This window comes from Lagopus muta, chromosome 6, assembly GCF_023343835.1.
Source record: "Lagopus muta isolate bLagMut1 chromosome 6, bLagMut1 primary, whole genome shotgun sequence".
Classification (NCBI taxonomy): domain Eukaryota; kingdom Metazoa; phylum Chordata; class Aves; order Galliformes; family Phasianidae; genus Lagopus; species Lagopus muta.
The window spans coordinates 43908423-43932107 of record NC_064438.1 but is presented as its reverse complement, the minus strand read 5'-3'; the positions used below and the strand labels follow the sequence as shown (position 1 = coordinate 43932107).

Here is a 23685-nt window from a genome sequence, read left to right as displayed (position 1 = left end):
GTTTGGAGTGATCTCTGTGTCCCTTTCACACAGCTGATTAGGTTCTTTACACCAAATTCTAACCTGAACTGAAGCATTGCTACGTAAAAGCAGTTAACTTTTCTGTGCAAGCAGTTTACATGCTTTGATTTCCAGAGAGGTGGAACAGCTAGAGAAGGTTCAGTCTTCCAGAATGGGATGTGAACTCTATCTGAGCAGGGTAATAATAGGCATAATACCTGATTTATTTTTAATTTGTTTATAGTAATGCAGTGGGCAATGCTAATGAAATGTGGAATTTGGTATGAGACTGTAACAAAGGGGATTTGATATGAGATGTCAGATCTAGATTGGGTGCATTTCATATCTTGCAACTTGAAAGTGAAGCTATGCAACCCAAGCTATTGATATTTATCAGCTGCACTAAGATTCACGTTTGAAGGAAAAGCAAGAACATGCAGAAAACAAATCAAACTATAACAAAGTAGTGGCTGAGTGTCTTTAAAGAAAGTAAAACAATCTCATTTAGGTGTTAGTCAATATTTCTGTATAGATAATGAAGGAATTAGAAACGTGTGCAGCTGCGAAGCAACGTTCTTACTGGGATTAGAGATGTGATGGGTTAGCATGTGTGATTTCCTGGACTGGGAGAAGCTCAGAGACATTGCCAGTGTATTAATGAGTTTGAAAGGGAAATGCAATGCTTAGCTGAGGATGAAACTGGTAAGAGATATAAAGAGCAACAAGGAGGTCTTAATTTGAGTATGGTAGCGGTAAAAGGAAGATCAGTGTTTTGGTGTTCTGTGGGGTTTGGAAACCAAATGACAAAATGGATGCCCATGGTACCCTTATGCTGCTGTCTGTACTGATGAGGCTGGTTCCTCAAGCAGTGGTAGAGGCTCAGATGCAGCTTGGGGAAATTTAGTGTTTCCCTGTTAGTCACTTGTGACACCATGTCTGGAATTCTGCATCTAGCTTTGGGCTTCCCAGAATGAAAAGAATGTTGGTATAGTGGAGTGAGTACACCAGTATGACAGGATGGAGTGCGTGGCCTTTGAGAACAGCTGAGAGCCAATTTTACTAAATCTTAGAAAGCTAAAAGGGGACCCTTCTGCTGTCATCTCTCCTTCACCCCTTGACTACGAGGTGTAGCCTATTCTCAGAATTGCACAGCGAAATGTGAATTGCTTCAAAAATTCCCGGACATGCACTGGTAACACTGAATTTATGGAAACAACCTGTGTCCTTCTCTACTTTTATTTCTTCAGGGGATTTCAAACTTAAGGTATAGTTTATCAGAAGAAACTTCAAATCATAGGAGCTTTGATTGCTTGTCATATTAAAAATAGCAACTGTGCAAAATGCAGATAGGAGAAGTGTAGTGCGGAACTATGATCTGAATAAGGTAAAGTTTGCCTTCAGTGTTGTGTGCTCTAGGCTGTATGTGAAATACTGTAGTGTACAAATAGTCTTTACATTTCTCAGAACTTACATTTGACAAATTGACATTTTTTGTTTTGCTTTCTTAAACTGTCCTTAAGTATCAGATGTTTTAAATGAAAACCTTTTCAGTCAGGATTTGTGAAGTGGTGAACTTCTTTGTCATGTCACAGAAATTGTATGCTGGACTTTCAGATGCATGTCAAACCGTCAGTTGCTTGTTAGTACAGCTGAACAGCTATAAATTTTTGCCATACGAGCATTGAATAGGCACATAAAAGCTTTCTTTTAGTTGGCCATTTGTAGCTAATGCAGTTTTATTATTATCTTGTAGGTATATTGTTGAATAACACTGTTTGCTTTGGGCTGGGAATCGGGTGCCTTTAATACTTATTTGAAAGATACTGAGTGCCACTGCTTTGTCGAGTGTTTCCATAGTAATGATGCTCCAGGGAAATATTTCACTTTTTCATTCTTTATCTTCTAAGAGACCGACATTTTCGATATGGTAAGTCGAAGCTGTGTGCAGAGGGCCTCGTCATTGTGAGGGCAAATTGAAGGGGGAGGAGCACAGTTTAGGCAAAACAGAACACTTGAGAAGGTATAAAGGTGTTCTTAAAAGAAATATAGATTAAAGCATGACACTTTAAATTACTTGATGCAGTCTGGTCTAAAGATGAGATGTCCACCAAAATTATCAGGAGAAACTCTCTGTGGTGGGCAGAGGAAGGGAACTGTTACTGCAAACCTGAGTCATGAGTCTGGCAACTGTTCTGAAAACCTGAAAACTAAGCAGGCTGATAACCAGGCTGCATACATGGCTTGTCTCATCTTCATCTGGAAGCTGAGATCTTTCCATTCTGCAGTACTGTTTAAACAATTAAACATGAGTGGGTACAGTTTAGAACACATAAATGTCCAGATCACCATGGATATAATTACCAGAACATCAGATTGAAATTGTAAATGGAAAAATAACAAATCCCTTGATACCTCTGCTATTTGGTTGGTCTCTTAAGCTCTCTTGGTGAAATTTAGAAATTTTAGATTTAAAAATCAGCAGCAAGCTCAAGTTTTCATGGAAATTTTTTTCTAGACTTTTGTCTTTTCAGTTGATAAGCCATTACAGGACAGAACTGATCTTTGTAGCTTACTGTACAGTGGCACTGTACATAGGGCACATATAGTAGTCCAACAGGCACAGTACTGAGACTTGCTGTACTTAAATACAAGCTAATGTTGATGCATTTATACTTGCTGAAGGAAGGTTTTTCTCTGGTATATTAACACCAAGTTGTGCTTATCTCGGCCTTTCCATGCCTTCCTATAGCCTCTAAGGATAGTGCTAAAGGGCATGGGCTGTCAGCAGTTTCCTGATGGTCAGCATTTTGCTTTCTCCCTTTTTAAAAATCTATTTTACTTATTTATTTTCAGTTCATATTTGAGTATGCAAACATTGTTTGCAAGACATGATGTGATATTTTCAAGTCCCGAATAGTAAGGTGATGATGTTTCTAGCTCTCTTTTCACTAAAAGAACTATTGAATGTGTTTCAGTAAAATAAGTTTAATCATCCTGGATAGGCATGAGGTAGAGGATGACAATTTTCTTGAATTTCAGTATTACAAACTGTCTCCAGAAGTGGTGGTATGCCTCTCAAGAAACTGGGAGAAAGATGAGAAATAGAAAGGTGTGAGATGGCTGGAGCCTTAACAAGATCTGGTTGACAGCCATATTCTTACAGCCCAGATGTGAAATAATGAGCAGAGACATCCTGGGTGACATTCCTTTAAGGTGGTGAGACCTCACCTGGAGTCCTGCATCCGGTTGTGGAGTCCTCAGTACAGGAGAGAAGTGGATCTGTTGGAGTGCGTCCAGAGGAGGGCGACAGAAATGATCCAAGTGATGGGACACCTCTCCTATAAAGACAGGCTGAAAAAGCTGGGGCCGTTCAGCCTGGAGAAGGATTTGAGGTGACCTGATATTGGCCTATCAATATCTAAAAGAGCTGTAAAAAGGAAGGAGACAGACTTCTCAGCTGGGTCTGTTGTGACAGGACAAGGAGAAATGGTTTCAAACTAAAAGAATTTGATTTTAAGAGATTTGGATTGGATTGGAGATTAGACTGTGTATAAGAAAAATGTTTTTTATAATAAGGGTAATGAAGAACTGGCACAGATTGCACAGAGAGGTGGTGGATGCCCTGTCCCTCAAGACATTCAAGGTCAGGCTGGACTGGGCTCTGAGCAACTTGATCTAGATGTAGGTGTTCCTGTTCATTGCAGGGGAGTTGGACTAGATGATCTGTAAGGGTTCATTCCAAATCAGATGATTATTGGATTCTATGACATGCAGTATGCAACTTGTGTCAAAAAATAATCCTTTATCTTTGTGTTCATACTTGTGAAACCACAACAGGCATTTTATGAAACAGGATTTTTCATTAAAATGAGTATTAGAAATGAATTTTTACAAATTCAGAATGCTACAGTATCCACAAGGCTTTTGAAATACATGTTGTTTTTAAAATAAGAAGAGTACTGGCTTCAGATTAATGCTCTAGTTCATTATACCTTAGAACATAAGAGACTTAAATCTACAATAGCAGGCATGTAATAGATAAACTGAAAAGTAAAATGATGTACCCACTTGATATGTTAAATCTAAGTAGTTGACTCTATGCCTGTTTTAGTTTGTATTTAAAATTCAGGTCTGGAAATTTTCAATGGAGGCAATGGTAACTACACAGAAATATTAGTGAAATAAAATGATTTCTAAAATTTCATGTTGTTATTTTTTAAAATTTATTTCAGATGACATGGCAGAACTTCTTCTTGGAGAGTCCAAACTGGAACAGTTTTTGAAGGAAAATGCTCTTAAGCAGAGCAGTAGTCCGCGGGGCCCCCGGCCAAAGCTAACTGAGGTCAGGAAGCATCTAACAGCAGCACTTGATAGAGGAAACCTAAAGGTAAGTTGGTCAGAACTTGAAATTGACTGGGTTATGTTGCTGAGTATAGAGAAAAACATAGAAAATTCTAGTTTCTTGTTTTATTGTTACTCCCATCATTGGTGCTGTGCTATTTTGTGTCTCTTTCTTTCTTCATGGATCTTTGTTCACATAAGTTCTTTGCCTTCTTTCATTAGAGGAACAGGAAAATTCTCATTGACTTCTTGAAGGCTTACATGAAGAACTTGCAGATTGTTTTGTGGAAGTTTTACCTGGAGTGCATAACTAAATCATTCTTTGCAGTAATTTAAATGTTATAAATATGAAATATTTCACTAATTTCTTTAATAGTCTCATAAGTACTCAGGAAAGATTTCTTAAGTTATGTTTGTGGAGAAAAGTAAAGTTAATACTTGAGAGGAATAATTATGCCACTTTAAAAAAAATATTCTTAACAAGTTAATTATTGCTGTAACTACTCTATCGCTTGGCATTTCTATATTCATGGCTATCTCTTGAGAGATGAGAACCTCGCTTTACAGTCATCTCTAACCTCCTATTTTGTGTTTTCTGTGATGCCTGGGAGAGTTATTTTCTTTTCCTTTTTTCTTCCATTCTTCCCTGAATCCTTTTCTGAATACCTTCCTTCTACCTTGGCACTCTGGGACTGTGCAAATTATGTTAATATGTAGGCTGTAGAGCACACTTTAAGTTTTGACACTATGTTGTGCTTATGGTGCTGAAACCATTGGAGAGGTTGTAATGATAAACTGCTTTTAAATAGTTTTGTTACCTGGCAAAGCTGGAACTTACCAGAGAGGTATTTCTCTTGCACATGTGAGTAAGTATATGACTATGTAAAATGTCTGATAATGCTTTTCAGTAGCTTGATGGAGTATTACTAAATGACTTCAACCTCTGCTTCAAGATTCCCTAATATTACATGGAGTTAGAATTCTGGTGGGATTTTGCTCTCTTGAGGAAAAATCTACTTGAGGTTTTCACGGTGAATATATGCCGAAAACAGGCCAAATAACTGTCAGAAATAATTAGATGTGCTTGGATGGGGAATAAAACCTTTCTTATTCCTATTGCTTCTAGCCAGAATTCTTACAAGAGGCTAACCTACTTATGGCCAAATTGAACTATGTGGAAGGTGACTACAAGGAAGCTCTGAACACATATGCCAGAGTTGGAGTTGATGATTTGCAGCTAGCTGCTGTGCCACCATATAGGTTACGGATGATTGCTGAAGCATACTCTACTAAAGGTAAGATTACTCTTTCCAATACAATAAAGTGGAACAAGTATTTAAGAAGTTAATCCATATCTTGTCCAAAGTTAAAGAAATTACTAGCATATGTATCATTAACACAGTGGTTGAGTGCTGTATTTGCAGATGAGTAAGAGAATAGTTTAGCTCCTTTAATCTGATCAGAGTTTGTCTAGGTTGACAAGACTCTCACCTCTATGAAGATTTCCATTTTAACTGCTGTCACCCCATCAATTTTTTAGATGTGCATTTCAAAGTCCTTGAATATCTGAATGCCAAAATAACTGTAACAATAAACTAGAATTATTATCACTGTTCCTGAAAATTAAGGGTTAAAAAAGTGATGCAGTTTTGCAATTGTTATGGTCAGAATTGAAGAACCTTGATTCACAATGCTTTTTAGGTGAATGTTGGAATTTTTAGGTTACAGTAAGCTAATTCATAAAATTAGTCGTAACGTGATAAAAGGACTTAAAACAATTTTTGTTCTGCAGTTTAACTTCTAGAAACTTTGAGGATTGAATATATTTAAAAATAATTCAAAAAGTGAAGTTTATTTTTTCCTTTTTGAAGAATCCAGGATAATGAAAATTGTAATGCTGCTCTGATGTCTGAAGGTGGCAGTACCTCTTCAGTTTAGAAAACTCGTTGGAGGGCTGTGAGTTCAGTGCTTAGAGGAAAGTGGCAGTTTGTGCACCGTGGGTTTATGAGAATTTTCTGTGTCTAAATGTTTGCCTTGGTCTGCCATGTTTAATTGGGTTTCATAAGTGCATTATACTTTTTGTTACGGTGGATGGAGTGTCAGAGTCAACAAATAAATTAGGAGAGGCTTCAGTAGCATTCACTGTTAAATGGTTAAGGTTTGATTCTAACACCCTTGGAAGGCATTGACTGTTTTCACTGCGAGTGGAAAGGAAAGAGTATGGGGATTTTTTACATGTGTTGTAAGCCTGCCCATCTGCAAGGATTTGTGTTGGATTTGTCACGTTTTTCTTATGAAAATTTCTTCCGTTTGATTAACTTCATGCGCATAAATTTGCTTGTATTTCCAAAGAATTCAATGCCAATAATTTAACAAAGTTTTTTTTTCCCAGGGTTCAACTTTTTTGGCTCTGTTTTATTTAACTTCATGAAAATATAGAACGATTGAAGCAATTTTGCCGAAAGGAAGGGTATTATACAATTTATTTGATGAAAAATTAATTTATTAGAAAATAGTAAGAGTGATTTCTTGCCTTAATTTCTTCTCTAAGCTGGAATGTTTTTCTTGGTTCATCTTTTAAGGAAAGAAAAGGAGGAAGAAAAGCATGTCTGCTGCCTAGATATGCTTTTTATTTTACTGCTTCTGATTTCAAGTTTTCTACTTAAACACTGCAGTCTGTGATATCAAGCATGATCTAATCTTGATCAGACTTCATTAGTTTGGTCCTTTATACTAGGTGCCTGGTTACCAGCTTACCTGGGCAAACCTGGTGACTATTGCTTTTCTGTTGTTCTGTTCATGTCTAGAAGTGCTGCTTTTTTTTTCCTTTTCTGTTTCCAGTTGGAATGGATGATTAATGAAACATAATATCCCTCCAAACAGGTTGTAAGTCATTTCCTGTGTGTTCTAGAATAAGATTGAAGTCGCAGAGCAGTCTTAGATTTCGTATTCAATATCTAGAAATACTTAGAGTAATTAACAGCTAAATAGTGTACATAATTAGCAGTAGTATGGTTAATTTTCCTCTTCTTTTCTTCCTCCCCTGAAATTTCATTTTTCTCCTTGTAAGACTGGACTATAAAAAATTTCAGTCTGAAGAACCTCTTCAGAGGTTACTGGAGGTTTGTAGTTACTTCACAATTAAATAAAAATTATTCTTGTGGGGACTTTGTGCTTCACTGCAATTTGTATTTGTGTTTGCAGGTTTAAGGATAACCTGAATATGCAAAGAGAAAAAGTTCTCTAAGGTTTTAGTTTTTATTTCTGTGGCAGTCATGGACCAATTCTTGTTATTTCCAAGAAATAGGGAACTGCTCGTGTGCACACATCAGCCTGACTGCACAGCTCAGTGCAGCGGCCTGCAGACTGGCAGTACCAAAGCCTGCTTCAGTTGCCTCATGTCAATCCACCTGTGGGCAAACCCAGCACATCTGGATGTGCGGCCAACAGGAGATATGTATCCTATTTTATACTGGTCTGCGTATGACTGAAAACTGACGGTAGTTTTTAATTGCCCTATTAACAATTTTTTTCTTACTTTTAGATAGGACCACCACAAATGCTTGTCTTCTTGCTCTGATCTTTCCTCTCTGTAACAGAGGTGACTGGTTGAGTGAGGTGCCTGAGCAGAAATGTTGTTTTTTAGTTTTAGTTCTTCAGAAGCAGTCTGCTGGCTGTGATGCATTCACAAAGGTTTCCTCAAAACTTTTATTACAAAAATGAATTACATATGCATAAATATTCGTTAAAGAATGCCTTTAAGTCTCAGTGCTATATTTAGCTTTAGCAGAAGACATTGTATTTAGTAGGAATATAAGCAAGAGGCGTAATACTGAGAAAGCCAGAAAAGGCGTTCAAATCCAGCAAGGAAGATTAAAATATTGTTATTCTTCTCTTGACAATGTCTAAGTAGTGATATTTCACAGCTTCCAGAGAAACCATCTCATTAGATTTCTCAAAATCAGTGTAAGATTTCAACAAAATTATGAGAAAAATCCTACTGAATGACCTTTGAAATCTTTTCTGTTTTCCATAGTGTTGGGTTCTTTCCAACCCTGCACCATGCAGTTTCATGAACTTGTGAACGAGAGGCCTCAGTGCACAAGTGATGTTGCAAAGTGCCTGGCTTTCACTTCTACAAGGGAAAATGCTCAGAATTGCTAGTGTGGTGATGAAGTAAATCTTGACTAGAGGAAAGATGGAAGAGGGATCTGATGAGAAGTTATCTGTTTTTGTGTCTGTTAAAACAGCACTGAGTGTACTAGCCAAGTGAGCATAGCAAAGCTTTAGAAACTTGATTAGTATAGGTCAGGATTCAGGTCTGCACTCTGTATGTATGTGTATCAGGTGTTGTATTGGAATAGCTACAGTATCAAAACTATGACTTTATTAAGACATGATTTGCTTAGATTCAGTGACTGACTTAAAGTCACCAGGGGGGCCATTTTTGAGTGTTGTATAAAAGATAGGAATGAAAAGATGGAGCTTTCCAAACCTCTGTTACAGGAGTTTAATTTTGTCTCTTCATTATTTGTTTACTTTCTTCACTAGATCAATTTAATTGGCAGTAGTACATTTTGAGACAGAGGAAAATCTTAACATATAAAGAATTAAAATAAGAGAAACTTTGAATCCATAAAGAAGAAACTGAAGACTGTATAGGTGTGTCCTTTTTCATCTTGCGTTTTTAGGTTAGGTTGTGTATCTAACTCCAGCTTTCCCTACCATGCTTTCCTTAAAAGATGAACCAGAAGAAAATTGGTGTAACTCTATTATCACACGGAAGCGTATATTTTTAGAATCCATTTCATTAATGACTGAAGCTAATATTCTCCTAGGGATCTCCTATGGTCTCTGGGATCAGGACAATTAAGTTTGTGCAAGTTTTCAGCAGTGTATGAATGAGGTAACATACTGGAAAGAGCACATAGGCTTTATTCAAATACTGTGTGTGGCAATTTCTTCTGTGTTTCTAAGCAATTTTTGTTTGCTTATGGAAGCAGGGATGAGATGCTTGCATAGTGGGATATTGTGTTACTTTGGGGAGGTGCAGCCTGTCAGTGGCGCTCAAATAAAAAGTATATATTTAACTGGGAAATCAGCTTATTGAAGTCTTAGGTAACATGATTCTTGTGCTGCTGAGTAAGTAAAGATGGCTGAAAAATGAATTTACAGTACTTGGTTTTGCACGTCAGTGAATCTTTCTACAGATGCTCAAAAACAAACATAGCGATTTATGAGTCTGATGCTTCTTCCAGTTTTCAACTCTGCAAACTTTTGATTATAGTTAAGAAATGGTGTTCATAGTTACTATATTGTCATAGAATAGTAGGGTACTACAGGTATTCTACAGTACAGTACAGGTCAATACTACAGTACTGACAAGAGAGCTGTGTTACATTACAGCTACATTCTTGTTAAGTATGTGAGAGATGTTATTCAAGTTAGAATGTGACATAGGATTGTAGCCCTATTGCTGCTTTTATTTATATATATGTGTTTATATTTAGATGATGTGTGTTGAGTAAGTTGAGGCTGTCTTTACTGCTGCTGACCCATATTCAAATTTAATGTTGCATTTACCAATTTAAGTGACTGGCTATTAATTAGTTCTACTTACAGAAACGTGGTGTTACTCATTAGGTTCATCAGAAGTGTCAGGTGCCTGTGAATTTCTACTTTGCAGTTAGCAAAAGATGCTGCGCTGATTTTTAATTGTATACGATTGTAATGAGATCATGTACATTGCTAGCCTATTTCAGCAGACACTGAGAAGCTCTTTGTGGAAGAATGCTAAATGAAAGTTTTAGTTATTATGCCAGAGATCCCTAGCCTCATTAGGCAATGTGTCAGGAACTCAGCTTCTTTAAAGAGCTGCAGTCCATCAGCAGGCTGTTTGCAGATCATGGCTGCTTCAAACTTTTCCAGATAAACCTTTTCTTTTCCCAGCTTGAACAGAGATTGAAGAGGGAAAACCAAAAATTTGCCTCATTTTCCTCAGCCTGAGGGAAAAGAAGACCGTGGAGGGAACTGATTAATATTTATCTAATGGGAGGTGGGAGGAAAATGGGTGAGGTCTGGCTCTTCTCAGTGGTATGTACTGATAGGACAAGGAACACTGGCCTAAAAATTGAGCATAGGAAGTTCCATCCAAACATGTGGAAGAACTTCTTTATGGCAAGGGTGACCAAGCTCTGGAACAGGTTACCCAGAGAGATTGTAGAGTCTCTTACTATTTAAGACCCATCCAGACACTCACCTGTGTGGCCTAATGTTCCTATGTTCCACTAAAGGAACATGCTTTAATAGGAGAGTTGCACTTGATAATCTCTTGAGGTCCTTTCCAACCCATACAATTCTGTGATTCCGTGCTTTTAGAGCCAGTCTTTGAAACCCAAACACTGAATGTATTAAAACATTTAAGAACTCAGTTTCAGTGTGTTGGCTTTTTGTTTGTTTGTTTGTATAGAAAATCATAGAATCACCAGGTTGGAAAAGACCCCCAAGATCATCCAGTCCAACCATCCACCTATCACTAATATTTTCTGCTACACCGTGTTGCTCAATACAACATCTAAATGTTTCTTGAACACCTCCAAGGACTCCACTTCCTCCCTGGGCAGCCCATTCCATTCCTCCTCTATTCTTAGTCTTTCTCCTTTCAATAATACTTAACAAATAGCGGTTGTAAATTGGAAAGGAAAAAAAGTTCATACTTTGCTTTTTAAAAAAACATTTTCTATAAATAAGTCACAATCTTTTACTGAAGACTTGTAAAAATAAGTCCTTAAGTGAAATTAGCAGTGTTCATTCTAAGTTTAGAAACGAACTGTGGGAGTTCCTTGATAGCATTAACTAGGGTTTCAATTTTTTGTCAAAAACTACAAATAAGCACATGCTGTAATCCATGTACTTGATTGTTCTAAAAATATAAGCTAAATACAGAACTCTTTAAAAGGACTGATGAAAGGCTGGTGGGTGTTTTTTATTGTTGTTGTTTTACAGTTACTTAACAGTACTGCCTTGCTTATCATAGGGAAGAGTAAATTCTGTATACTCAGGCTTGTGTTTTACAGGTATAAGGAAAACAGCAAGCAAACCCAGGAGCACCATTCTATTGTTGCAACTCTTTCTCACTTGCGAAAATATTACTGAAGTATAAAATAGTCTTCCAGATTTTTTTGTCTGCCCTTTGACTTGTGTACTGAAGACAGTAGATAAACCAGAGGATTATTATTTCAGTACTAGCGTTTATACAGGCAAAGCATTAGTTGGCATCATGGAAAATCATCGGTCAAACAACACTATAAATATGATAGACTTCCCTCAGGCTTTTTTTCTTTTTCCCCCTTTTGTTTTCTGTGGATTCCTTTTTACATTTGAGAAATTTATTTATTGTTCTTATTATTGTTTTACTCTGGGAAATGAAATGGGGGTGTTAAGTGGTTTTCCTACAGTGGTTTGCTTTGAATTTTTTTTTTTTTTAAATTTTTAGAAGTGATTTGTAATTGAATAAATTAAACATGGTTACTGTTATTGTTCTCAAAATAAAAACTGTTAGCTATACAAATCTATTCCATGGGGACTTCTTAAAAATTGTTAGTTCATTGCTCATTCTTATCAGGGAACCATCGTTTGTAGGTAGTGGCTAGTGTATGTGTGTGTGTATTTTGGTTAGCTCTTGTATTATATTTAGTTATTAAAAAAAAAAAAAGTTGAGATGGTTAACCTGGTACCATAGAGACATGAATGTCACTTGGGATAAGTGATTAGGCAATGTACTGTTTGCTTTCTGAACCTTACACACACAAAAAAATTTATAAATTATTCAGGATTTAAATATTTAAAGAAAACCTTTGCTGGTTAGCATGTAATTGAAATACCAGACATACCCTTTTCTTGTTCAAATAGTGTTTGTTGCTGTTTTGCTGTTTTGACAATCTATTTTAGAGTTACTTTGCAAAACATGTAAGCTTCACTAGTGTGGACTTGTATTCATTTCACTGCTTCTCACTTTCTTTTCCCTCAGAAGTCATCTTGCTTGATATCAGGATTAGATACGTATGAGATAAATGTCTTCCCAAAATAAAACTGACCCAGTTTGTTGAAAGCTTTTACTTGCAGGTGGTTTTGGTTGGAGGGACTTAAACTTAAAAGCCACGAGTATCAAAATCAATTTGTGGGATCCCAACTGGTGCAATATTCTTGCCGAATAAAACAAAATAAAGGCTAAATAAAGAAATAGCCATGCCCTATACAATAAATACAGTAATATTTCATAGAAGTGGCATGCAGCTCTTTACTGAATATCTCAAAAAAGTTTATAAATAGTAGAGAAATTCCTGCCCTTTTGCGGGAGAGAAGCAGAGATGATTGCCTGGCAGATGGAAACAAGCACAAAGGGGAGAACTGACTTGTCCAAATATATATAAACACTTCAGCAGATGATTTAAGGTGATACTGTGTCTTCACGTGTTTTTGGATACTGTATGTTGTCACTTGCTTGTTTATTTCCCAGGAGGCTAATATAATAATCCCTTATTTTTCATTCACTGTTTATCTTCTCCCAGTACTCTTATGAAAAATGGGCAGTATATTATATGGTTGTTATTGCTATATTACTATTTATATCTGTTTCTAATTAAAAATATGTTCCTGTATTTTAATGCATTAACTTTTGCACTTCATTAGCTGTGCTTAAGAAAATATAAATGATTGGAGTGTGAAGGAACTGTTTTATTTTAACTTGATAAAGAAATTGTAATTTATTAAAGGTTTTTCTTCTAGTCTGTGTGGTTTTGTTTTTGATACAGTACTGAATTGTATTGACAAACCAAATAAATCAATCCTAGTAAGTCGTCATTTCATGGAAGTTCTCCCAATTTACTTCCTGCTCCAAAGCACTTTGTGCTTAAAATACATATTTTTGCAGGTTGCAAGAAACATCCTAGGAAAAATACAGTGAATGCACTTGTATAATAAGGTTACTATAAGAAATATAATTATGTGCTTCATCAGAAGGTCATTAGAATGTTGTGCTCCTACTGTACTGGTTTCTGGCAGTGATTATTTCTGAGATTCTATCACATCTTAAAAAAAAGTCTTGTGTAAAATGAGAAAATGTCTGTATACTGAGTTTTTCAGATTAAAAAGACTATAATTGTGGTCGTAACTTATAAAAATACTAATAATAAATCCATGTCAATTCTACAAAGAGCTGTTTGAGTAATATTTTTCATGTAGTGGAGAATTACTGTAGGGCTCTTGTTGTTTGTCACGGGAGAGGAGTAGGGAGGAATGAATCTTACCAATTAGCTGATGCTTTCAGTCTCTTGGTGTTTTTATTAGCAAAGGTTGGTATAAAGGTTGCTAAAATTAATTTTTAGAGATATGTGAGATGAGAACCACAGCATGTCAGAAAAGTCCAGTGTCTGTTGTATTCAGATTTGGCAGGCTTGTAAGACGTGGTCTATTGCACGTTTGCTGGGCTTAAGGAACATACAGGTTTTTGATTAGTATACTGAATTTTATCTTTTCTCTAACAGAGCAGTTTGTAGTAAAGTCAGGATTGTGTCTGATCTGGGTGTGTAGTTTACACATAGGAAGTGTAGATTTTGTGTTGTTTCTAAATGGTAAAGAAGGTGGCCAATGAGCTCTGGTGTAGGCATAAGTCATCTTCTTGAACAAGAAATGTAGCTTTATTTATTCGTTTCTTAATCAAGATTTATACTTTTGTGGGGAGGTACTGAATCTTAACAGATCTTCTAAAAGAATATGGGGTTCACCAATATTGTGTAGCTCAAGTTTAATAGTAAATAATCTCCAGATTCCTTGTCTTTTCTCAAGAAGTTTTAATAAGAAAATGAGTTCAAGTGAACCCATCTCCATACCTTACAGTACTGATGGACAGATATCATTCAACACACTAAAATGGGATTTAGTACAACCTGGCATCCTACAGGTGTGTACCCAATATTTGTAATTATATGTAGTGGTTTTTTTTCCTCAAATAATGGAATTCATGGCTTCTAAAAGCCCTAGATGATGAAGGGAGCGTATGGTCATTTAAATTGTGAATTATACTAATATGGGAGCAGTTGAATGCTCTTCTAGATCAACATTTACTACTGACAAGCTGGAATAATGACCCAAAATAAGTTTCTTAAGAATATGTGAAAAGTGCTATACTTCTAATGCAAAACAGTATTTGAAAAATTGTACAATGGGTGTAATTGATGAGTGATATGTTTTGTGTGATTGATCTGATGATCTGCTGCATATTTTAAGTAGAGGAGAAGGCACTACAGTTCTGTTCATTTGTATTAAAAAGTATCCTACATTAAATGCAGGATTTTTTTCATCTTTTCTGCTTAGTACTGTTGAGGCTTCAAGCAGAGATAGTGGAGATATGTATCCAGTTTTGGATCAGAAAGTCAAAATAGGTATAACCTGCTGTAAAGTGTCCAGAGTAGATGAAAATGATTAGCAGTCAAGGCAGAATGGCAAGAGTGAGAATTGATGTTCCTTGTAGCAGACATGTTTCTCTTTCTCTAGACATTTAAAAAGAGGTTTTGTAAAGAAAGGAACAAACTCTGTGAAGAAGACTAGGAGTAGTTAATGTAGGGAGAGGGATTTAGACATTAGGAAAAAATAATAATTTAAGAATAATTGATTTCTATAATAAATTGCATAGGAAGGTCAAGACATCCCTAGAGCTGGAGGCTTTAAGAGCAAGTTAAAAAATTGGGGTTGGTTGATTCCTTGGTCAGGTGGGTTATTGGGTTATTGTTCTTGAGATTCTTTCCAGCTGGTTTCCCTAATTATTTTGAAAATAACTCTAATAGAAGTGTGAATTGTGTAAGAGACATAATTGGTTATTGAGAGCTGCTGGGCTTTGATTTTAGACTAGCAAACAGGGTTTTGTTTTGTTTTGTTTTGTTTTTTTTCTTTTCTCTATCAAAGCACCAAATAACGTTTTTGTTGGATAAGCCCAGTGAAATCCTATGAGGAAAAAGGCTTCTGTGCTTGATGAGTGAGGTACTTTTTAGTAAAGTTGGCTATACTGAGTTATTTTTGGGCATTCATATATATATATATTTGGATATTTGTCACAACAATTTCTCCTACTCATCTACTGCTTAAACTGCTGCCTGCATAGTATCTTATGCTGCATTTATTTTCAGTGAAGGACCTTATAAAGGTGTATATGAAGGGACATTTAAGAGGAATTTGTCAGTTCTTTTGTTGCTGTGTTCACTCAGGAAAAGTGAAGATTTGTATGAAGTGATTTAAAACTAATATAGAAACACACTGGACACTTCTTTGGTAGACCATCATAATGTTCTTTCAAATCAAAGTTGCAAAAAAAATTTTTTTCAATTTTATTTTATTTTTTTTTTTTTTTTGAGGAGACATCAGTATTATTTATTTGTCTGTGTCTGTATCAGAGGACCACAACTTCATTTATTTGTGTGTGTTTTTGTTTCTTCCCCTCATTGAAGGGTCTCATTATTATGTAGTATTGTAGTACTATATGATGTTACTTTTTAATTCTTCTTATGAAATTGTTTTATATTCAGGTCTCTGTCTTGAGAAGCTGCCAATTTCTTCTTCAGCTAGCAACCTCCATGTGGACCGTGAACAAGAAATTGTTACGTGCTATGAGAAAGCTGGGGATATTGCTCTTCTGTACCTTCAGGAGATAGAAAGGGTAAGCTAATCTCTGTAGAGCTGAAGAATTGCATGGTTACTCATTTGGTTACTCATCTGGTTGTTTTCTCATCTGTTCAGGTTCATTTTCCATTGTGTCATTGCAGGATGACCTTTCTGAAAGTTCTCTTTCACTAGATTGACCAAATTCTTAGCTTCCTCTTTAATTTGGGTGACTGATAAGTAAATGCTTCATTTATCACTCTTTCAAGCTTTTGATTTCATTGAAAGCTTTTACTGAAATTACAAAACTTGTTAATTTTTGTTGTCAGCATTTCTGTCTTTTGTACTTGTAGGTAATTAATACTAATATACAAAACAGAAGCCCTAAGCCAGGGCCTACTACACATGAACAGGAACTTGGTTTTTTCTTGGAAACAGGACTACAGAGGGCGCATGTTTTATATTTCAAGAATGGGTAAGATCTGATTCACCATTTTTGTTGCTGTTTTTGTTTAGGATTTGTATTTTATCCTTACAAACATTTTTAACAGTTGTGGATAGTGCAATCATGAGGCTTCTGTATTAATAAAGTATTAATGTTTTGATTGAAAAGCGTGACAGTCCATTTTGTATTCATCTAGTTGTTATTAGACCCTTTGATTAAAATATATGTAACATGAACTTGTATTAACTTAAATACCTTAAGCATGAACTATTCTTTGATATTGTTTTTTATTTTACTATTAGAAAGTAAATCTTAGAAAGACTGTTAGAAGGTGATTGATAACAGTGAAATTCCTGATGTTTATAATGTTGATTTGTATAATTTTTTTACAAATCTCTTCAGTTATCACTTATTTTAACATTGTGCTGCAGGATAAATGTGCATGAAGACCAACAGTATGTATTCAAGTATACAATCTCCATTATACCTGCTCTATAGATCCTTTTAGATCCTGCATGGGAGGTCCTTTATGATTTAAATAAGGCTTCTATTAAAAGATTAATATTAAATTCAGTCATCATTCAAAAAAATGAAAAAAGGAATACCACTTTCCATACTTAAAAGCTTCAGAACTTTGCACAGATGTTTGTTAAGTACATTTCTGGCATTTGTTATTGAAAGCACATAGATTTTGCAGAGCTTTTTGTTTTGTTGGAAAATTGCTTTTTGATTGAAATGATGGAATTCTGAATAGGGAAAGCATTTTTTTCCAAAAACAATTCTTATTCATTCATGTACGTAAACAAGAGGTAAAGGTAAATCATGCAGTGTCTGTAAAGAGTTTGAGATTTTCATGTGCTGGTTGAAGAAAGGACATCCAAATTTTAAAACTATTCTGAGATGTCATGGTGGGAATTGTCACTAAGCTTCTCAAAGTAGTGGAGTAATGCTGCCATGGTGCATGATATGAGAATTACATCTCAGTTCCATTTTCATCATTTAATTGCAATAGGAGTTGAATGTTCTAAAACTTCCCATTTGTCCTTTACCAGAGTTACTGTTTTCACTTCTGCACAAAAGACAATTAACATACATGTATTGAAAGAATCACAGTGACAATCATAGTAAGGAATAAGCTAGATTCCATGTTTTGAATGATTTTGATGGAAGGCTGCTAATGGAAATAGTCCATTTAATCTGACATCTTTTGCATATAGCAAAATGAAACAAAATGAAGAAAACAAACCCAAACCAACCTAGCAACCAAAAAAATGCCAACCGCAACCCCACAAAGAAGTATATAATGGTTCACTAAGGAACATCGGGCCTATAGAGGAGTTAGATTTTTCCTAGAACATATCAGCTGGTCTGGCATAAACTTTAGAAATCTGATTTTGTTCTGTGTACACTTTAGTCCTTCATAGTAAAGCTGATGGTGTTGTCAACTCCTGCATGAACATGCAGTCTTTTTTTCTTTTTTCCAATCTTTAGTACAGTGCTCACTTGCAGTTTACAAGATAATTACGCATTATGAATTTAATTTTAAATGTCATCTATCAGTTTTATTTAGGCCATATCAATTTTAGGCCACTGCTAGAAATAGTAGAAAAGAAAAAGAGATGTTAGGGAAATACAAATCAGTGCCAATCATGATTTTACATACTTCTACCATTATATCTTTTAGCTTCCTTTCTTAATTTAGAGCCAATCCGGGTTCTTTCAAGATTGCCTAATATGGTCAATGTGCCAGGCTTTCAGTTATTGCTGCTTTTATGGGTTCCTTCTCTTTTTGTTGTTTGTTTTCACTTGAATTTACCAGAACCCAACAGAGGACTGCTACTTTAAATATTTATGTGTGTATAAATAGGGACAAATTTAGAGCATACTTTCTAACGATTTGTAATACTTTATTTTTAAATTTAGCATGTATCCTGATATTTTGTTTATACACGTTAGGTACAAGATCTTTCCATTCTGCTTTTTAACGGACTTCAAATTTTAATTTAATATAAAAATGTAAAGATGATGTGAAATTTTTCAAACAGAGGAGTGTAGATATTTTTAATATAGCTTAGAAACGGAAGCACTTACTTTAAATAAGCTTTTTGCAGTTGAAGCTGTGGATGTTAAAAGGGGGTGAATCCTGAGGAGGAGGCAGGAAGTCACGCAAGTTTAGCTGCTTGTGAGTGAAACAGAAAATGTGCCTGTCTGCTTTTGCAGGCAGACCGGCTCTGGTATTCACACTGCAGTGCAGTGGAGTCTTCCTTGTGTGTATTCAGGAGGTGATGTTGTGACACTAAAAGTTCTTTCCACTAAACTGTAGCATGACTTTTTACTGAGTGAATTCAAATTGTATTTTAATACCAGAATTGTGATTATAGTAATTTGTATGTTAGGCCATATAAATCATCATATGAAACATCTGAGTATACGCTTATGAATAAATGGTATGGATTTCTTAGCGTTTATTTTTTGACTTCAATTCCATTCCTATAAATACTAAAAAGTCTCTTTTAAAATCTGATGAAGATCTGAATTTGTCTAAAGTTCTTTCGTGTTTTATTGTTTTGTTGTGTGTCTTTGTTCACTAGGTTATTCACTGCTTTTACTTATGCATCATCCAGTATAAGTGGAAAATCCATTCTTCTTTATATGTCAGGTACAAACTAGAAAAGAGAATAAGAGAACTTTTACTTCACCCAGAAGAATAACATTTTAGGAGTAACACGGAGTGTTGCTTCATACCTAGAATTGGTCCATTTTGAAATTTCTCTTTTCTCACTAACTGTGCAGAGATTTCCTTGTAAGTCAAGAAAGCAAGTTTTTGTAGAGAATTAAGTGAATATCTTTCAAGTATGCATTAACTTGTATGAAAATGTATAAAATATTCTAAACCTTTGAAGACTAACTGCTGAGTGCCAGTGTTTTGAAAATACATGGAATGGCACTTAACAGCTGAAGAACATTCCAGCCTTGCGGTGCATAAGGAGTTAAGGAAGCTATTCTGAAACTAAAAGGAGGCTTTACATACCTTCAAAAACAAACAAACCAAAACCAAATGTAAAACATTTTGAAATATATATAACTTCTAAATGTCTTTCTGGCTGATTATGCAACCACCATTTAATCAGTAGTAGCACCATCTAGTTAGTTGATTTGCAATTTGAAATTGGAGGAGTTCAAAGACTTGGATTTATTCCAGGAAAAACAATGAACATTGAAACTTTGACACTAGTACTTTAATGTAGCTCTTTTTCAAGGAGGATGCCTCTGAGAATCGACAGCAGTAATCCTTCTGTCCTTATATTTGCTTTATATATATGCTTTAATTTAAACAAGACACTATAAAATTGTAGATGGTTTTTTTTTTTGGTTTTTTTTTTAATCAATAGAGTTCAGGAATGTACTACTTGTGTAGGCTGGGAAAAGAAAAAACAAAAGCTTTTTGATTGGAATCTAACATCAGGTAGCCATCGCATTAAAACCGGCCCTAACTGACTTTCAGATCTCTCGTCACTCCTCCTGTGTCTTGCTCCCTCTCAAGGATATTGCTGTATCATGGAAACAGTCCAGGATCCAGACTGCAATATGGTCTAATCTCCATTGCTGCTGACTTGCTAAATCAAAGCCTGAAGGAACTGGACCTGGTCTGTACCCATCGTAGTGCTGGTACTTGTGCTGACACCCTGACACAGCTGCAGTGTCCCATTCCTCTTTATAAAGATGTTGCTTGGTTGCCAGCCCTCAATAGATGACACAATAGAAAATAAATTGTTTTTCTTTTTTTCATTCTCTATGTGTAACTGATTTTTATTGGGTTACAAAGTATCTGTCAAGCATAACAAAAACACTCCTTGGAGTTACTCACATGAAGGACTTGTCTGTGTAGGAGTTGTTTCTTTTGTTTTGCCACTATGCCACTTGCAGGAGTGTAGTGAGAGAGAGAAGCCTGTCCTTAAGTGCTTTTGGTGTGTGTGTACAAACACATGGTAGTAGTAGGAGCTCATTTGCTAAGTATTTGAATAACTTTGCCAAGGAGGGACTGTGTCTGTTTGGGTCATAGTTGTCATAAAGGAAATTGACTCTTGGAAGAGCTGGGAATACCTACAGAGATGTGAAGGTCTAGTACTAGAAGATACCTCATTTTCATTTTAAATTGTGATAACTATTCTGAAACTGTTGTGAGAGATAGCAGGGTCTGTGCCCTCATTCTCCACCTCCTTTTTTAAAAAATTCCATTATTTCATTTGTTAACTCTGTTCCTGAAGTTGGAAACAGTGCAGAGATCAGATTGATTTCTGACTATGCAGATTGGCTGTAAACAGAAGGCTGGTGCTGTGCTAAGAAAAAAACAAATATTGTGCAGATGTCTGTTTATGTTTGTTATTAAAACTAATGGCACTTGAAAATTAATCAATTCTTTCAAAGTGTCCATTACTCAGATTATTTTCTTGCCACTGGCCAAACAATTTCAAAAAGTATTTCCAAATTTTAAGTGGTACTGAATTGGCTGTTGTAAGAATCAAAACGTGTAGCTGCTGCAAAAACCTTGGAAACAAGGATGTGTTGCAGAAATTCAAGCTTCAGCAGCTGAACAGAAAGACAGGCAAGCTTTACTCATGATTTCAGATGAATACTGGGAAAATTCCTGTTGGCATCTCCTGATTTACATATCTTCCTTACAAAATATATAACTATTCTATATAACATTTAACCATATATACTGTGTTCTACAGCTAGTTTAGTGGAGAATGCTTGGAATTTTTGTTGACATGCAGGCATTTTGTGTTTGTACTAAAATATGTTTTCTTGTTTTCTTACAACACGTTTGGTAGGCACATCAGATTTGACCTTTTCTGCACCCGAGCTCTCCATCCATTGCTGCCTTACTTTTCCCAAATGACGTTCTTCTCAACTTCTTTTTAATGCACTGTACTGTAGATGTGAGAAGGTGAAATGAACGTTTCTTTCTCTGAGTGTGTGGTAGTGCATGGTGCCTTGGATTTCTTTTCCATGCATAAGCATAAGGCATGTTTGAATGTTTTTCACCATATTTTAATGCCTTTTTTTTTGCCCAGAGGAGCTATGGCAGGGGTCTGGGCAGCCTGATCCTAGTGGGTGGCAGCCCTGCCTGTGGCTGGGAGATGGAACTGAATGGGCTTTGGGGCCCATTATACAATTCGATGATTCTACTCCCAGCAAATCCCCATGTTACTGCAATGTGGATATTTTAAATTGAATTGATTTGGGAAAAAGTGGTTCCTTAGAGGCTGCGTTCAGACAGAAGTATAATAAGCAACTCAGCAGTGAAATCATCTGCCTTATTTATTTTACTCTGACATTTTTACAAGACTATCAACAGGATGTTTTTAGAGGTCCTATGTTCTGTTCCCTCAACGAAGCATTCCTGTAAGCCTCGTGCTTAGGAACATTGTGTGAATTCTCAGTAATACTGCATAAACAGAGGAACAGTATAAAGATAAGTGATTACTAATACAGATTCTGCTTGTTTACTTTGAAGCATTTGCACAGTCTTTTCTTTCCAGTAAGTGTTGTACCTGTTTGTGAATATAACTCATGTTTTGTGTGCTGTATATAGCATGAATTTTGAGACTCTAGCTTTATCTTTCTGCCTTTCTCCAAATTAGTATATTCAGTTACGTGGCAGCTTTGTTCATGATTACTTTGAAGAGTATAAAAATAAAAGAAAGGTTAGTAAGCATTTTCAAATTTGCTGTTGGGATGCAATAGAAAATAGGAAATTTTGTCTTCAGTTTTACTTTGTTTTGGTAAAATGGTCCAATAGCAAAAACTAGGGTTAGGAGTAGAAAAGCAAAACTCTTATTAACTGTACTGATGAATAAACAGCACATAAACAACTTCAAGGAGTTTTCTTGAGATATTAACATCTCTAGGATGTCTATAATAGGAGCAGTGGCATCAAAATTAGACTTCTCCTGGGCTAATGAGTGAGAAAAATCAGAAGAGAATTGATAACATCAAATGGCTAGAAATGTTATGTATTTCATTTAATACATAAAATTTTGAGTTAAGTATATTTTTGCTCCCGTGCTGGTGTTTACCTTTTCTTTCCTTCTTTCTTTCAACTGCCCTACTTTGTGTTTAAATAATTTTTAGTCTTTGTTTTCCTAGATTAACCAAGCTGTGCTCTTACTCAGTTCTCAGTTAATGGGTTTTGTTGCCCTGCATCTTCTTCAGTCCCTTCACTCTTTTTAGTCTCATTTTTTGAACTTGATCAACAAAAGTGTGTGAGTTCTTAGCTATCTTCTAGAAAAGCATTAGCATTGAGTAGAGTTTTGTCTGCTGTGATTTGCTTTGGTTTATCCCTGTATTATACCCTGTATTATACCTGTGCAACCTGTTTCTGTTTTCTTTATTATTCACAAGTTCTGAGTTCTCAGCTTAGAAGAGAAAGTGCTCTTAGTGCTGAAATACTACCTTGGATGTCCTGCTCCCCTTCCACCTCCGTTTTTTTTCTCAACTCTTGATTTTTCAGAAACATGTAGTTTCATGAGGGTGTGTTTCTTGGTAGCTTAAAAAAACGTGCTGTGCTTTACCTGGAGAATGGTTGTGTGGTGTGAGGAGTCCACTCCTTGCCTGACTGGAGAGCAGTAGAAGGTTGTATTGCTGCTGGGGCTCTGCATGAAGCTCCTGTGGATAACGGCTTGTAAGTTTCTCTTGCCTCTGCATTAGGTTCCTTGTCAGAGAACTGGGCATAGTCAGTGGCAGGTGTGTGGGGCAGTGGATTCCCCCTCACAGCTTGGCTCATTTCTTCACAGATGTCACCCCTTGTTTGTGTTAATTGAAAGGACACCTTTTTATTCCTTACGCTCCTTTCTCTTCTGTGTCACCCCTGAGAGGACTGACCCATGCAGAGTACTGAGAGCTGGCCTTTGTGTTTTGCTGAGCAATGCCACTGACTAAACATTTGATCTGTTGTTTCATCTTAGCTCTTTGAGTTCTATCACTTCTTACATGGATGTATCTCAGCTGTTTTGTTCCTGTATAAAATCCCATATTTTATCACAATATATTTCCTTCATGGTTCCTGATGCTGTTTTCTGACCTTTGTTATCTTTAAGAGAGGTTGTAAAATGATGACTGTGTGTTGTTCTGTATGCTGAAGTTCCCCATGCTTTGTCATGCTTTGTGTTAAGCTGAGTAGCATCCTAGATCTTCAATTTGGTATTCTAAACAAAAGCATTGTTGTCACTGCACTTTCTTCC

At 35.9% G+C, this 23685-nt stretch overlaps 1 protein-coding gene across 6 annotated transcripts in view; it reads left to right on the top strand.

Annotated features, from left to right (window-relative positions):
• Window positions 1-23685, top strand: part of TTC7B (tetratricopeptide repeat domain 7B) — a 122011-nt gene that overhangs the window by 14881 nt on the left and 83445 nt on the right. For 4 of the 6 annotated variants that reach the window (XM_048947986.1, XM_048947981.1, XM_048947982.1 and 1 more), the window contains exons 2-5: window positions 4233-4387; window positions 5468-5636; window positions 15921-16051; window positions 16347-16468. In XM_048947986.1, coding sequence (XP_048803943.1) covers window positions 4233-4387; window positions 5468-5636; window positions 15921-16051; window positions 16347-16468 — 577 coding nt within the window. Of the gene's footprint in view, window positions 1-1810; window positions 1928-4232; window positions 4388-5467; window positions 5637-15920; window positions 16052-16346; window positions 16469-23685 lie in introns of those variants that run through there. The other 2 variants (XM_048947983.1, XM_048947985.1) reach the window with 2 other exon arrangements.